This window comes from Felis catus, chromosome F1, assembly GCF_018350175.1.
Source record: "Felis catus isolate Fca126 chromosome F1, F.catus_Fca126_mat1.0, whole genome shotgun sequence".
NCBI lineage: Eukaryota > Metazoa > Chordata > Mammalia > Carnivora > Felidae > Felis > Felis catus.
In genome coordinates this window covers 19,640,281-19,656,051 of record NC_058384.1, presented here as the reverse complement: position 1 = coordinate 19,656,051, position 15,771 = coordinate 19,640,281, and the positions used below count along the sequence as shown (strand labels likewise).

General features: G+C 44.0%; 1 protein-coding gene across 7 annotated transcripts in view; it reads left to right on the top strand.

Moving 5' to 3' along the window:
• SEC16B (SEC16 homolog B, endoplasmic reticulum export factor) overlaps positions 1-15,771 on the top strand; it is a 56,502-nt gene that overhangs the window by 16,058 nt on the left and 24,673 nt on the right. For 5 of the 7 annotated variants that reach the window (XM_045048652.1, XM_045048651.1, XM_045048653.1 and 2 more), the window contains 9 exons: positions 1,469-1,822; positions 3,409-3,521; positions 4,291-4,381; positions 5,125-5,233; positions 6,584-6,728; positions 7,628-7,779; positions 8,141-8,202; positions 9,500-9,635; positions 10,103-10,333. In XM_045048652.1, the coding sequence (XP_044904587.1) occupies positions 1,527-1,822; positions 3,409-3,521; positions 4,291-4,381; positions 5,125-5,233; positions 6,584-6,728; positions 7,628-7,779; positions 8,141-8,202; positions 9,500-9,635; positions 10,103-10,333 (1,335 nt within the window). In that variant the 5' untranslated portion in view covers positions 1,469-1,526. Of the gene's footprint in view, positions 1-1,468; positions 1,823-3,408; positions 3,522-4,283; positions 4,440-5,124; positions 5,234-6,583; positions 6,729-7,627; positions 7,780-8,140; positions 8,203-9,499; positions 9,636-10,102; positions 10,334-15,771 lie in introns of those variants that run through there. The other 2 variants (XM_045048654.1, XM_045048655.1) reach the window with 2 other exon arrangements.

The window sequence follows — 15,771 nt, the reverse complement described above, 5'->3', positions numbered from 1 at the left end:
CAGAGCGATATCTTGATTTCAACATATACCCTTTGACCTTTTGTTCCGATATGATTTTTTTTTTTTTTATATTAGGCTGGGAGTTTCAGGAGTGGGAGCAAATTAACCATATTTGATCCAAGTCTTTCAACCTAAAACAGTTCCCAGGAGAGAAAAAATGAGGTCTGATTGAGGTAATATATCCTCCTTCCATAAGAGAATCCCCAAGTCACCAGTAAGGGCTGACACGTGCTTTCTCTTTGGAGGCAGCTGGATACAGGTTCTTCTCCGTGACACGGGGTGGAGGAACTTGGAAGGCAGTATGTCTTCAGAGCCATTTCTCATTTTGAAGGATAAGTTGGGAAAATTAGTTTGATGCTAGGAGACCTCCAGATTTAAAAGTCTCCAGCCAGGAAGATCACTGAGACATGGCTTTCTGGCTTGCCATGAAAGCAATCCCAAACTCGTCTCCCTGAGAGGAAGGGCAGGCAGGGCCATATCATAGGGCCCAGTTCTTCTAAGAGGTTAATTTAAGGATTCGGAAAAGATGTCTCTTGAGATCCCTTTAAGCTTCTTTTTGTTTAGGAAATGTCTGCATCCATTCATACTGCCCTAATGTTATCTCTGATACCAGACACTAGCTACTTGTTTCATTGAACAATTACTGTATACGAGGCAGTGTGTTGGGTACTTTTCATAAGTTGTCACTGACTCTGACAGTAACCCTGCAAATGAGTCGTTACGGTCCCCATTCCATTTCTCAAGGAAACTGAAGCTTGAAAAAAATGAACTAGCTAATAGGTGGCAGAGTTAGGATTTAAACTCTGGCCTGTCTCTATGCGCACTCATTTCTCTGATAGCAGGGGACCTCCACGGTAATTGTTGAATGAATAATTGCTGGTGGGGATAAATGAACAAACATGTATTTAGTTGGGATACTTTGATGATGTTTTGGAGCTTTATCTATGACTGTTCTCTGTCTCTCCTGCCTCCTACACCTCTTGTTGCTCCAAATATTCTTTTTAATTTTTATTTTTTTATTATTAAAAAAAATTTTTTTAACGTTTTTATTTATTTTTGGGACAGAGAGAGACAGAGCATGAACGGGGGAGGGGCAGAGACAGAGGGAGACACAGAATCGGAAACAGGTTCCAGGCTCTGAGCCATCAGCCCAGAGCCCGACGCGGGGCTCGAACTCACGGACCGCGAGATTGTGACCTGAGCTGAAGTCGGACGCCCAACCGACTGAGCCACCCAGGCGCCCCTCTTTTTAATTTTTAAAGCAACATCAGTATAATTGTCTAGCCTGTTATTTATTTCATGTGTCTGCTTGAGATTTTCCCCCAGATATCTCTATATCACTGCCCAGGTGTTTTGTTTCAGATAAAAGATTTTGAGGACTGTAGATGCTTTATTCAGAAAACCTAATCAATCATCATGTTTGGATATAAGCCTAAAATGATGATTTTTTTTTTTTTTTTGTCTGCAGGAACAGAAAATAATTACATAACTGAATAAAAACACGAGGGAAATTCTGAGGGTCAAGGATGGAATTTTGGGCTCCTCAGTGGCCACCTCAGCCATGGGGGAGGCCCACAGCACCATCAAAGGATCCAGACCGAGGGCTTCAGAGAGATGGAAACCATCGGCCCGTTCCTTGCTCTTGGTACAATGGAGAGAGGTACCATCAGTGGCAAGACACGCACAGGAGCCCCCAGCCGCAGCAGGACCCCAGGACGGACCACCAGCAGCCCCATTATGCATCCAGGCCTGGGGAAAGGCGTCAGCCTGTTTTGGGAGTTGACTATTATGAAGGTGGTTATCCCCGTCAGTTGTATTCAAGGTATGGCTCTCACGCTTGGAGTTCACCCAGCTCTCCTACGTGCTTCTCAGTAGATCGTTCTCTTCCTTCTTCCTTTTCCTTTTACTCTTCCTCTTTTTCTTCTTTTTCCTTCTCCACCCTGTTACATTGACTTTGCCAAACACTTTCCCCTCCCAAATTGGATTTAGGTAACTGGAAATAGTACTTCCCTCCTTTTTGTTCTCTGGTGGGGCTTCTTAAAGAGGCAATCACAGCGTGACTGGGTGTTGGGGCCAGGGCTGAAAGTAGAGAGAATCGTGGATCCAAGATAGCAGATGAGACCCTTTGACTCGGGGATGGCAAAAGGCAATATTGGTAGATTATGGAAAAGTTCGTCTTAGAGTTCCTTGTAAACACTTCTCAGTGTTGTTTGCACTGACACCACCAGCACCAAGAAGAGACTCAGTGCCTAGAGCAGTACTCAGGGTGTGACTGGCATACAGAAAAAATATGCATGGGATGAATAAATGGGAACATTTTAAAAAATGAAATTGACCTGAGAGAAAGCAGGTAGAAGCTTGTAGTCTCCAAGTTCAGAATGAAGAGGTCCCCGTGAGGTAATGCTAGGAGAATCTGGAATTCCTGTTCGTGAATCCTGATTGATAACATAGGATTTAATATTTTATGGAATATTGGAAGTCATGTATCTTTTACTTCAGCTTTTCCAGGTGGAGTGGTATTTACCTGCCTACAGATTTCGGGTTGAAATTATGACGATTACTGTAAGCCTTTGCTCCATGAAATATTAAAGAATTATTAGTTAATAAAAAGACTAACAATGTGACATTCTTTCCTCAATCTGTTTTGTATTGTTGACTTCTCAAAGAAGGTATGTCGAGGACAGAGGCAATGAAAGCAGTCAGATTTAAGAGAGTCCAATGTGACTTCTTCATCTCATTTCCATCTGTAATATGCATGGGACTTACAATGGTGTGTTGGGTACCTACACAGTCATCTCAGGAAAGGATATTCTTTTTTTCTTTTAAAGCATATTTATTTATTTTGAGAGAGAGAGAAAGAGACAGAGACAGATATATAGAGGGACAGAGAGAGAGAGAGAGAGAACACATGGGGGAGGGGTGGAGAGAGGGAGGGAGAGAGACAGAATCCCAAGCAGGCTCCACACTGACAGCACAGAGCCTGACATGGGGCTCGAACTCAGGAACCGCGAGGTTGTGACCCAAGCAAAAATCAAGAGTCAGAGGCTTAACTGACTGAGCCACCCAGGTGCCGCAGGAAGGGGTATTCTAAGATAATTTCAGGGCAGGGTTTTCTAAAATAACATCATGTATTGTTGGATGTATGTATTTGAGGAGTAGGGGAAATCAAAGAGAATGAGACACTTGATTTTGCTCTAAAAATCCCAGCCTTGTTCTGAAATAAAGGCCCTCCTCCTGCTGATGCTGGATCTTCTGTTTATAGGATCTAGAATTAACTGCCATTTTAAAGCGGGTTCTAGACTGAGGTCACAGATTTGTCCTCTGAAGTTATTTAGTTTGTCAAGTCCTCCATTGGTTTCTCTTTTTACCACACTCATCCTTGAATGACTGACCTTTGTGATATTTTAGGCCAGGCATTGAGGATCCGTATCAGAGCTATCATTCTCCAACCCTGAGGGAAGAATATGCTTACGGAGATTATTACTACCACAGACCCCCGCAGCAGCTACAGGAAGAAAGAGGTATGGAATAATCTCCGAAGAGCCTTTGGGGTGGTGCAGCTGATCTGGTAGACAGAGCGTGCTCAGAGGCTAGTCTTGGCCATCCTACTTGGCTGAGGTAGAACCCCTGTCCTCACCCACTTCTTCCTTGGCCAGATGAGGCCCCAGCAAAGACACTACTGCTAGATGTCTTGAGGGGAAGAGACAGAAAGGAGTCATTTTCCTTTGTATGTGTCAGTGATAGCCCTGAAACTATCATTACGTTACCAGTATTATGGCTAGTTTGTACTTCGTCCGCGTTTTTTCCTCCACTCCTCGTTACAGCCACGATTACAGTCTCTGACCAAGTAACAGTGAAGTCAGTTCTTAACAATGACGTTGTCAAGTGTGTGGCTGGGCTGGGATGAGTCTGACCGTCATTTACCTTGAGGGTGGCCGATATGCACCCACAGGAATTTATACTCTGCCGATACTGAGGCTTTAGGTATGTGTCGATGGCAGCTTCTGACCTGCCTGCAAAGAGAAATCTGTTTCAAAACTGAAAACGCGCACACATGATCCCCACGATGATACAATTGTATGGAGCCAAGGTGGTTGATTCAGGAAGGACTGAGGAGCGTTCTGTTGACTCCCAGTGTTAGCGCTCACGTCTCAATTTTATTCAATTTGGCAAACGTGTTTTTATGTCTCTGGTGCTCCGGTGACTCAGCCTCACAGCTCGCTGCTGTCTTCCTAAACTTTTAGGAATGGGAAATGACCTGTCTTGATCTTGTTTTCTCTGAGGGTGCAGTGCCAAGGCGAGAGAGTCCTTACATGTGGCAGGAAGATCACCGAGATCAAAAGTACCTCAGTGAGCATCATCACGAAAACCAGAATAGTCTGTAAGTGTGAAAGGAGAGGCCAGCTCAACACGATCCAGCCAAACTCACACTATGTTAGGCAAGTCTATGGAATCGGGTGCTCGTCTCCGTCTCCAGAACCCCCGTCTGCTTCTACTCTGGCCACGGGGTTGTGGGAGTAGCCCAGGGTGGCCCAGGCCAGCTGTCAGTGGAGTCTTAATTCTGAGAGGCAGCTCCCAAACTTGGGGTCAGCTGAGTCCTGCGAGGTTACTTGAGGTCCACCCTACACGAGAGGCTGGATTCCTTATTGGCCTCAGAACAGATGCGGCTTGGCCGAAGTTTGCAAAATCGGGTCCTGCCCGAGGCTGGGCTGTTTCTCCTCTGCCCACTCCTGTGCGCGGAGAATGGGATAGCCCCTGGGAAGGAGTGAGCAGAGAAGAGCATTTTACACAAACACCTGTTCTGGTGTCCTTCGGCCCGGTGCCTTGACCGTGTCTGACCAACTCACCAACCCAGCTGCTCTGCTTTGAGTCATTGCAGGGTGTCAGGCTGCAGAGGCCAGCCCTTCTCCACAGCGTTTGGGTTACTTCCAGTAACTGCCCTGTGGAACCCAGGAGCTCCCGTTTCTCTGGTATTGATAGATTGGGGTGGCCGAGGGAGGACAATGCTCTTCCCTATGGCACACAGGCCACCTGACACTGCCCACGCTCTGCAGCCGAAGTCTGTAGCTCACTCTGGCTGGCTTGCCCAGGACCCCCCTCACCTGCTCCTGTGATTTTCTGTAGATCCAAGAGTCGGAACTCCCATAAAGACAGTCCTGCTTCTAACACTAGGCCGGAGAGGCCTGGGGACCTGTTTCCGGAGAGTCTGCTAACGGGAACGCAGAAGAATGAGGTAATCTGAAGGGACACGGGGGCTGGTGGACTGTGACAGTGCATCATACCAGACAATGAAATAGGGGCAGGGCAGGGCCCTTGGGAGTGGGGGTGGCCAGTGGCCAGAGGTCTGAGCGGTGACATCGTCCCCTCTCTACGGAGCCTCCACTCATACCTCCTCCTTTCCTTGCCTTCCTGGGGCCCTGATCTGACCCTTTGGCGTGTGTGTGTGTGTGTGTGTGTGTGTGTGTGTGTGTGGCTGGATCAGGAAATGTCACCCAGGTCACTTTGAGGTGCTGGCAAAGAGGAGAGGCTGTCACCGGTACCCCAGTGGACTGGCAATTTGGTTTACCCAGCAAGTGGGGAGTTGCTAGACTCTCCGAATTCCGGTCTGAAAAGCAGAGCTTGAAACCTCTCTTGACTCTTCCAGGGCTCGCTTCTGAAATCTTACTGCCTATACCAGCTGGGCCACACAATGGCGTTCTTATATATTTTAAAAACAAACTTTTAATTTTAGAATAATTTTAGATTTTTGGAAAAGTTGCAAAGATACTGCAGAGACAAGCTATTGATTTTTGACAGTCTTATATCAATTTTTTTTCCACGATTAGATATGTATGATTTTTGAGAACATTTTCTCCTGTATACCTAAGGCTTACCAGTGCAGGGTACAGCCTATGTGATATATGCCCATGGTATCATCAGAGAGCCTAAATCATTTGTCCAAGGTCACAGCAGCTAGGTATCGATAAAACGGATTTGAAGATTTATTTTTTTATTTTTTATTTATTTTTTTTAAAGAATTTTTTTTAACGTTTATTTATTTTTGAGACAGAGACAGAGCATGAATGGGGGAGGGTCAGAGAGAGAGGGAGACACAGAATCTGAAACAGGCTCCAGGCTCTGAGCAGTCAGCACAGAGCCCGACGCGGGGCTCGAACTCACGGACCGTGAGATCTTGACCTGAGCCGAAGTCGGACGCTTAACCAACCAAGCCACCCAGGCACCCCTATTTTTTTATTTTTAAGTAATCTAGACACATGCAGAGTGCGGCTTGAATTCACAACCCCAAGATCAGGAGTCTTATGCTCTACCAACTGAACCAGCCAGGCGTCCCGACAAAACTGAGATTTGAATTCAGGTCCCGTGGCCTCAGGGCCTACACTCTTCCCACTAGGCCTTAATTCATTTTTTTTAGCCAACACCTGTCAATTAAATGATCACTTTTTTTTCCTTTCAACACATCCACCATGCGGTGTATTTATTTGAAAGTTTCAATTTTGTTGCTTTGAAGGAACACTCGAGAGGACCATTTCTCTGAAAGTGCTTCTGATCCTTCCTGTGTGTTTTTATTATCTTTAACTTCCAGCCATCGCTGGCCAATGAGTCCAGCCTTCTCCGGCAGCATGAGTCTGGTCTCAGCTCTAGCGCCTACGAACTCAGTCAGTACATGGGAGCTGACTCGGAGCCCTACGATCCCGTGGCGTCGGCAGCTTGGAGTCCAATTCAGGCTGGTGGGTACTGCCATGATCTAAGCAACTGGTTGAGTCTTGTGAGAAGAGGGCTGGGTGACAACCTCTTGGAAAGTCACCCTTCCCCTGTACTTCCAAGAGTGGACTGCGGCTGCCCCGTTTACTTATGTAGTTTCTCCTGGGCAGAGAGGCCACTGTGGCTCCATTTCTCACCTTTTCTCTTGTACTGGAGATTGCATCATAGCTGATTCTTGGAAGGGAACCCGGCTTAAAGGCATCAGGATCAGGCTGGGTGGGGAGGCGCCCAGATGTACTTTTGTATAACACGTGAAGAAAGTGAAGGCAAGAGTCAGTTTGGTAAAGCAAGGGCAGGCCACAAAGCATAGTTGCTTTGTCTGGATGTAGGATACATGTCATGAGTATTCGACTATGAGAGCCAGAGTCCCCAGCCTCTCGCCATCGCTGGGAGTCGGGGCCTGGTGTTTTGCCATTTGGACCAAACCAGCAGATTTTTACATTATATTCTGACATATTCTGAGAGGCTTAAATCTGACTTGTAGCATGGGCTTCTTCTTCTTCTTCTTCTTCTTAAGTAAATGTTTATTCATTTTTGAAAGAGAGTGTGAGTAGGGAGGGGCAGAGAGAGAGAGAGAGAGAGAGAGAGAGAGACAGAGGATCCAAAGCAGGCTCTGTGCTGACAGCAGACAGCTTTATGCAGGGCTTGAACTCATGACCTATGAGATCATGACCTGAGCTGAAGTCGGACGCTCAACTGACTGAGCCACCCAGATGCCCCCGCCTGGGCTTCTTCTAATTATGTCACCTGCCCTGAGTCTTATCCTGGCCCAGGTGGAATTTGGAGAGAAATAAGTCGGTGGTGTACTTCTAAAGTAAAGCAGCAGCAGTAATGCTAACAGTGTCCACCTGTGTTTGTCGGTCAGAGGCTGTCTCAGCAGCTGGTCCCAAGGCACCCATGAAGTTCTACATCTCTCATGTGCCTGTGAGCTTTGGGCCAGGAGGTCAGCTGGTGCGCGTGGGTCCCAGCTCTCCCAGTGATGGACAGACGGCCCTTGTTGAACTGCACAGCATGGAGGTAAACGAGATTCTGTGTCCCGGAAAGCTGGCATTCTGCCTTCTGCTTTCCTTGACCTGAGTCTGGACATCTCCAGGAATGGGGTGCCCTTGTGGGGAACTGAATCAGGCATTCCGTGGTTTTGTGAAAGAAAGGTAGGGATCTTCTCTCAAAGGAGTGATGCGAGATTTGTGTTTTTCCTGAGATGCTATTGGCTCATTTTCGACAACTGGAGAACTCGCTTTTGTCCTCCTGTGTTCTCTACAAGGCACTGAGCCACAGCCCAGGGCCATAGCCTTGGGTTCTGATATTGGACTTGACTGACAGGGGCTTTGGGTGGATATAGTCTGGGACACCAAATAGGATTTTTTTTTTGTTCCAGATTATTCTTAGTGACTCTGAAGAACAAGAAGAGATGAGGACTTTCTCAGGACCCCTGATCAGGTAAATTATCTTATGAGCTGCCAAGTAGGGCTTTTGAACTTACAAAATCTGCCTGCCCAGATCAGCACTTGGGGGATTTGTTCTTGGCTTCCTTAAAAGAAAATGCCTATCCCCCTTGGAGTAGAATACTCTGTGCAACAAGATTGAGACAAATGTGGCCTGGGCCATTTTGACAAACAATTTGCTAGCTGAAGGGCAGAAAGAAAAATTAAGATTAAAAATCTGAAAACAGTTCTATTTTGCAGGAGCTACGTGGTAGGAGGTTTTAACATTCTCCGCACTTAACAGGTACTGGCAGAAAAGTGGAGCACAGCCTGGGAAATCATAGACAAGTGGATCACAGTGGAAAAAAAAATTCTTGCCTTTTTCTAGAGAGGACTAGCATAGTCTGTGTTGAGTTATTGGACAGTGTGCAAGTCTGCCCTCTGCAGGACTGAGCTAGAACTGCTTTTAAATTCTTAGTCAAGTTTCTGATAAATATTTAGGGCACTCTGGTGGAGAGAGTCCTGGCTGGAGTCAAGAGGAGCTGGGTCCTTGGCCCACGCATCCTACTAACTAGAGGTCTCAGGCAGACAGATCAGCTAATCTTCTTTGAGCCTTAGTTTTCTCTTTCGGAAATGATGTAACACTGGTTGTGCCTACTTTAAGTGGTGGCTTTGAGACACAAGTGAGATAATGCATATGGAAGCCCTTTATGTATCATCATCGCTATTCTATAAACTTATCCTGAAGCTTCCCCCTCCAAGAAAAGCCCACAGTATTTTGACGGTTCCTTCAAGTAAAAGTGAGTGTCAAATCTATTTCTTACACACAGGTATACAGATGGGGGATAGAACGTTGAGCTGGCTGTGTGGACACTGGGGGTGCTGGTCCCAATTTGATTGATTTTATTTGGACGACCTGCAGCAAATAACATTGCCCATTTATTGAGCACTTAATATACGTTGTTAATTCCTTTTATATGGAGGTAGTTTTATAAGGTGAGACGTGGCAGGCTAGATTTAAACGCAAGGTGGTCTGACTCCAAAGTCTGTGCCCTTGCCTGCTACCCTGGGCAGGTACCCTGTGGGCCTCAGTTTCCTCATCTGTAAAATGGGGAGGGTGTGTGAGAGAATTTCTGAAGTCCCTTTCTGTTCATCAAGGAAACTACGGACTCAGTACCCCAACCCTGGGTTGTCAGGCTTCTATCTCAGTCCCCCCACCCTCTGCTAGCACCCTCCCTCCTACAAGGAGCCTGCAGTGCTGTGCAGCGAAAGAGTCTGCCCCTCACCCTTTGCTCCCTGAAATCTCTCCATAGGGAAGACGTACACAAGGTGGACATCATGACATTTTGCCAGCAGAAAGCAGCTCAGAGCCGAAAATCTGAGACACAGAGGAGCAGAGACTCAGCTCTACTGTGGCAGTTGTTGGTTCTCCTTTGTCGACAGAATGGGGTAAAGTATTATCACTCCGACGGGTGAGCAGGTGCAGGCCGGATTGAAATTTAAGTCTTTCAGGGATAGAGAGGATTCGGCTTATGACATGATTATAAAAGATAATATTAAAGAAGCAACAAATGGCCCTAAGTGGGAAAAAATTGCTCAGATGTCAACGCAGTTTGCTAAAGATGGTCTTTTCTCTGCCCTTCTCCCTGGCCTGGGGTTACTGCACCAACCACATAATACAACTGTAAGAGTGGGCCTATTTCTGGTAATCTTGGTGGCTCTGACAGGCAGAAAATCACCATGAGAGAGTGAAGCTGAAGTGTGAAATACAATAGTCCAAGAAAGGGCTGTCTTGTGTTTGGAAGTTGACCTCCTCATGAAGACGGCAGGTGCTCTGGTGCCCTCCTTCTTCAGCAGGGGCTGCCGGCCCGAGGACAATAGGCTTCTCCCTCAGGATGACCCTCTTTGCCTCGCAGTCCATGGTGGGATCTGACATCGCGGAGCTGCTGATGCAAGACTGTAAGAAGCTGGAGAAGTACAAGAGGCAGCCGCCAGTGGCCAACCTCATCAACCTGACCGACGAGGACTGGCCGGTGCTGAGCTCAGGGACCCCGAACCTGCTCACCGGGGAGATTCCCCCCAGCGTGGAGACGCCTGCACAGATCGTAGAGAAATTCACTAAACTGCTCTACTACGGCAGGAAGAAGGCAGGTGTGGCCCTTCCATGCTTGTTTGTTTTTTTTTTTTTTTTAATTTTTTTTTTTCAACGTTTATTTATTTTTGGGACAGAGAGAGACAGAGCATGAACGGGGGAGGGGCAGAGAGAGAGGGAGACACAGAATCGGAAACAGGCTCCAGGCTCTGAGCCATCATCCCAGAGCCTGACGCGGGGCTCGAACTCACAGACCGCGAGATCGTGACCTGGCTGAAGTCGGACGCTTAACCGACTGCGCCACCCAGGTGTCCCTCCATGCTTGTTTTTAAAAAGTAACTACGCCCCCATCACTCACCCCTCCTCCAATCATAGGAGTAATTTATACTCATTTTATAGCACCTAAGAAGCTCAGAAAGGTGCAAAGAAAAAAATTATATAGCCTTACCATTAAAAGCTAACATCTGGGGGCGCCTGGGTGGCTCAGTTGGTTAAGTGGTCGACTTCGGCTCAGGTCATGATCTCACAGGTCATGAGTTCAAGCCCCACATCTGGCTGTCTGCTCTCAGCACAGAGCCTGCTTTGGATCCTCTGTCCCCCTCTCTCCCTGCCCCTCCCTTGCTCTCTCTCAAAAGTAAATAAACATTAAAAAAAAAAAGTCTGTTAACATCTTGATATACTTAATTCTAGCATTTTTCTATGCACATATATTAAAGATAGAATTAAATTACATATGCATTATTTCTACTTTTTCAGTTAAGATTATATGGTATAATATTCCCCTGGTATTAAAACATACCATTTTAACAAATGGACAATATTCTATGATATGAATTTTAAATATTTTTTTGATCTAATTCACTGTTTTTGAATATATAGGCTATTTATAATTTTGTCACCCATTATAAATTACACAATTTGAACATCTTGTTATATAAATCTTTGGATTATCTTCTTATTTTTTTAGGATAGATTCCTAGAATGGAACTATAAGTTAAAGGGTACGCACTTTTAAAAGCTTCTTCACATATACACTAAATTAGTTTCCAGAAAGTCTGTTTATAAACGTTATCCTCACCAGCTATATCTCAGGTATGCCTCCCAATATTGAATACTTTAATTCAACAGATGAAGAGATGCCTTGTTTTTTTGATATGTAAATTAGATGATTTTTATTCTTATGTTATTTATTCAAAAAATTTAATTGAGGTATATGTGACAAAATTGCAAGATATTTAAAGTGCACAATGCGATGATTTGATGTACAAATACATTGTAAAACGATTTTCCCCATGGAGTGAATAACATTAATCACCTCATATACTTACCTATTTTTTTATGCCTTGTTTAATTTTGAAGCTGAACTCACATTTTACAGAAGTCTTAAAGAGAGTTTAAATACTGGAATATATAATTGAAATCAATTTGAATCACTATGATTCAAAACTCAAAAGATAAAAGGCATGTAAGAGAAGAGATGATGCCCCCACCCTCTCAGCCTGTCTCTAAAACAGGCTGTCTCTAAAATATCCAGAGATGTTTTCTGCATGTAAGATTATGTTCTCCTTTTGTTCCTTATAGCTTACCATATATTATTTCTTTTTTTTAATATTTTAGTTTAAAAAATAAAAAAATAAAGAGTTTATTTTAAGTAAGCTCTACTCCCAGCATGGGGCTCACACTTAACAATCCTGAGATCAAGAGTCAAACACTCTAGTGACTGAACCAGCCAGGCGCTCCCGTATACCATTTCTTCACCTTCCTTTTTCCATTTAACAAAATATCCTAGAAAACACTCTATAACATGGTTGCAGTTGTTTTCTGTAAAAGGACAGACAGTAAGTATATTAGGTTTTGCAGGCCATGGGGTCTCTGTTGCCACTACTCATATCTGCTATTGTCTGATAAAAGCAGCCACAGACAATATGTAAATGAATGGGTGTGGCTGTGCTTTATTTATATACATAGACATTTGAGTTATACATAATTTTCATGTGTAATGAGGTGTTATCCTTTTTTTTTTTAAGTTTATCTTCAGAGAGAGAGAGAGAGAGAGAGAGAGAGGGCACATGGGGGAGGGGCAGAGAGAGAGGGAGAGGAAGAGAATCGTAAGCAGGCTCTGTGCTAATGGGGGGGCGGGGGGCTCAACTTACCAACCGTGAGATCATGACCTGATCCGAAATCAAGAATCTGACGCTTAACTGACTGAGCCATCCAAGTGCCCCAGTGTTATCATTTCTTTAATTTTTTACCAATCATTTAAAAATGTGAAAAGTTATTCTTAGTTTGTGGGCTGTACCAAAATGGGCAGTGGGCTGAATTTGGCCTTCAGGTCACATTTTTCTGAACCCTGTTCTTTATAATATATAAATGTCTTCCTCCTTATTTTTATGGCTGCATAGATTTCTAAAGATAAATCATAATTTATTTAATAAAACCCCGATAGATTGACAGATTATTAACAGTCTTTTGCTACTACAAATAGCACTGTGATAAGGACCAATGTCGTTTGCCGTGTAGGAGAATATACATATGATTTCTAGAATAGCTTCTGGAAATGGAAGTGTTGAGTCAAAGGGTACATGGCTGGAAATTTTGAGAAATATCAACAAATTGCCTTTTTTAGAGGTTGTACCAATTACTCAATGAACAATATATGAGAGTTCCTGTTTCTCTACTCTTACCAATTTAGTGTTTCTAAGCTTTTCATATGTGCCAATCTGAAAGGTTAAAAAAAAAAATATATACATATATATATATATACACATATATAAAATTTAGTGGAGTTGTTCCTTTTCTCTTGTTATAAATGAAGTTGAGGGGCGCCTGGGTGGCGCAGTCGGTTAAGCGCCCGACTTCAGCCAGGTCACGATCTCGCGGTCCGTGAGTTCGAGCCCCGCGTCGGGCTCTGGGCTGATGGCTCGGAGCCTGGAGCCTGTTTCCGATTCTGTGTCTCCCTCTCTCTCTGCCCCTCCCCCGTTCATGCTCTGTCTCTCTCTGTCCCAAAAATAAATAAACGTTGAAAAAAAAATTAAAAAAAAATAAATGAAGTTGAATATGTTTTAATCTGTGAATTAAAAATTTTTTAAATATTTATTTATTTTGGAGAGAGAGAGAGTATGCACGTGCGTGTGAGTGGGGGAGGGGCAGAGAGAGACAGAGACACAGAATCTGAAGCAGGATCCAGGTTCTGAGCTGTCAGCACAGACCCTGATGGGGGACCCAAACCCATGAACTGTGAGATCATGACCTGAGCTGAAGTCGGACGCTTAACCACTTAACTGGCTGAGCCACCCAGGTGCCCCTAATCTGTGAATTATTTTGTCATGGATCTTCTACGTTGTTCTGTTGGGTGTTTGATCTCTATTTATTGATTTGTAAGAGCTCTTTACTTTTTAAGGACTTTCTGTACAAAATTACTTTTGTGGGGTGATATTTAGAAAGGCTTTCCTACTTTAAAACTAATTTATGAAAATAAGGTTCAAATACTTTTGTGACTTCACCTTTACATTTGAATCTTTAATCTCTGTTTATCTGTATATGATGTTATATTTTATTTTATTTTTTCCAAAATTTTATTTAAATTCTTGGGGCGCCTGGGTGGCGCAGTCGGTTAAGCGTCCGACTTCAGCCAGGTCACGATCTCGCAGTCCGTGAGTTCGAGCCCCGCGTCAGGCTCTGGGCTGATGGCTCGGAGCCTGGAGCCTGTTTCCGATTCTGTGTCTCCCTCTCTCTCTGCCCCTCCCCCGTTCATGCTCTGTCTCTCTCTGTCCCAAAAATAAATAAACGTTGAAAAAAAATTTTTTTAATTCTAGTCAGTTAGCATTCAGTGTAATATTGGCTTCAGGAAAAGAACCCAGTAATTAATCACTTATACATATAATACCCTGCATTCATGTGATATTATATTTTAAATGAGTGGTAGACATGATATTCAGTGAAAATTAGTGGGATCATATGATAACCATCCCCCTGTTCACTATATAGTAGGGAGCTGGAGTTTCACAATTTATTTATTCGGTAAACATTTGTCAAACAGCCACAACTTCTAAGGCATTGAATCCTGTGGGGGATACAGAAATAAATCAGTAAAAATCTCTTTCCTTAAGAAAGATTAAGTAATGACCATAGCAATAACAATAACAAAAGCAAATATTTATTTATTTATTTATCATTATTATTTGTTAATGTTTATTCATTTTTGAGAGAGAGAGACAGAGTGTGAATGGGGGAAGGGCAGAAAGAGAGGGAGACACAGAATCCGAAGCAGGCTCCCGGCTCTGAGCTGTCAGCACAGAGCCCGACGCGGGGCTCAAACCCACAAACCGCGAGATTGTGACCTGAGCCGAAGTCGGACACTTAACTGACTGAGCCACCCAGGCGCCCCAAAAGCAAGTATTTAAAAAATACTTTCTATGTACCAGGCACTTACTTAACATCTTACATGCATTGTCTCATTTATCTTCATAGAAGCCCTGTGGGTTACGTTCTATTCTTGTTTTATGTACTGACAAATGAGGAGAGTTAGTAAGTAACAAAACCAGGGTTCAGATCTAGGCAGCCTGATGTCTGAACTTGGGCTTCTGACCATCCACTGCACCACCTGCCATACCTATAGCCCCAGAGGTGAGCAGGGGATAGAAGGAGTACTCTGGAGGCTCAGAGTGGTTCATGAGGAACTGGAGACCAAAATGTCTTTAAAACCTGTATTAATATTGACTGGGGTCTCATTTCTGGCACTGTGTCAGATTAATATCCTCAATGTAAGTTCTCAGTCCACTTATTCCTAAATTATATTTCGGGAGATGCAAATTTTTGAGCAAAGTGGTGATTCCCAACCAATTATTAGTAATTCCCTTAAAAAAATACTGTTGTGGGGGCACCTGGTGGCTCAGTAGGTTGAGTATCCGACTTCAGCTCAGGTCATGGTCTCACAGTTTGTGAGTTCGAGTCCCATATTGGGTGAGCTGGAGCCCTCTTTGGGGATGTTCTGTCTCTCCTTCTCTCTCCCTCTCTCTGCCCCTTGTGGGATCCTCTCTCTTTCCCTCTGCCCCTTGCTCACTCACACTTTCTCTCTCTCAAAAATAAATTGAAAAAATAGAAAAGCTATATTTATAAAAAAAAATACTGTTGTGAATTAGTTTAACCTATGTAAAGAGTAACTCATGTCATTTTTGCTTGTAGTGGACGTGAAGTTGAATTTCCTAATGGTGGTTGTTTAAATTTGTTCTCTCCCTTTTCAAATAAGATAGCATGGGAGATGTCAGGATGATCAAGGAAATTTGTGCTTGGAAGTGGAGTTACCTCATTAGTGACTTCCTGTCCAAAAAATCGCATTATTTGAGGGCACTAAAGAAATTATTAATACCAGGTCAAAACCTCAAGTATATAATTCTGAAAATTGAATGAAAAGATGAGTGTGAGTGTGTGTGTGTTAAAACTTACAGCCTCTAACCCATCTCACCAAGTTAACGGTGTCATTAATTTGGCACA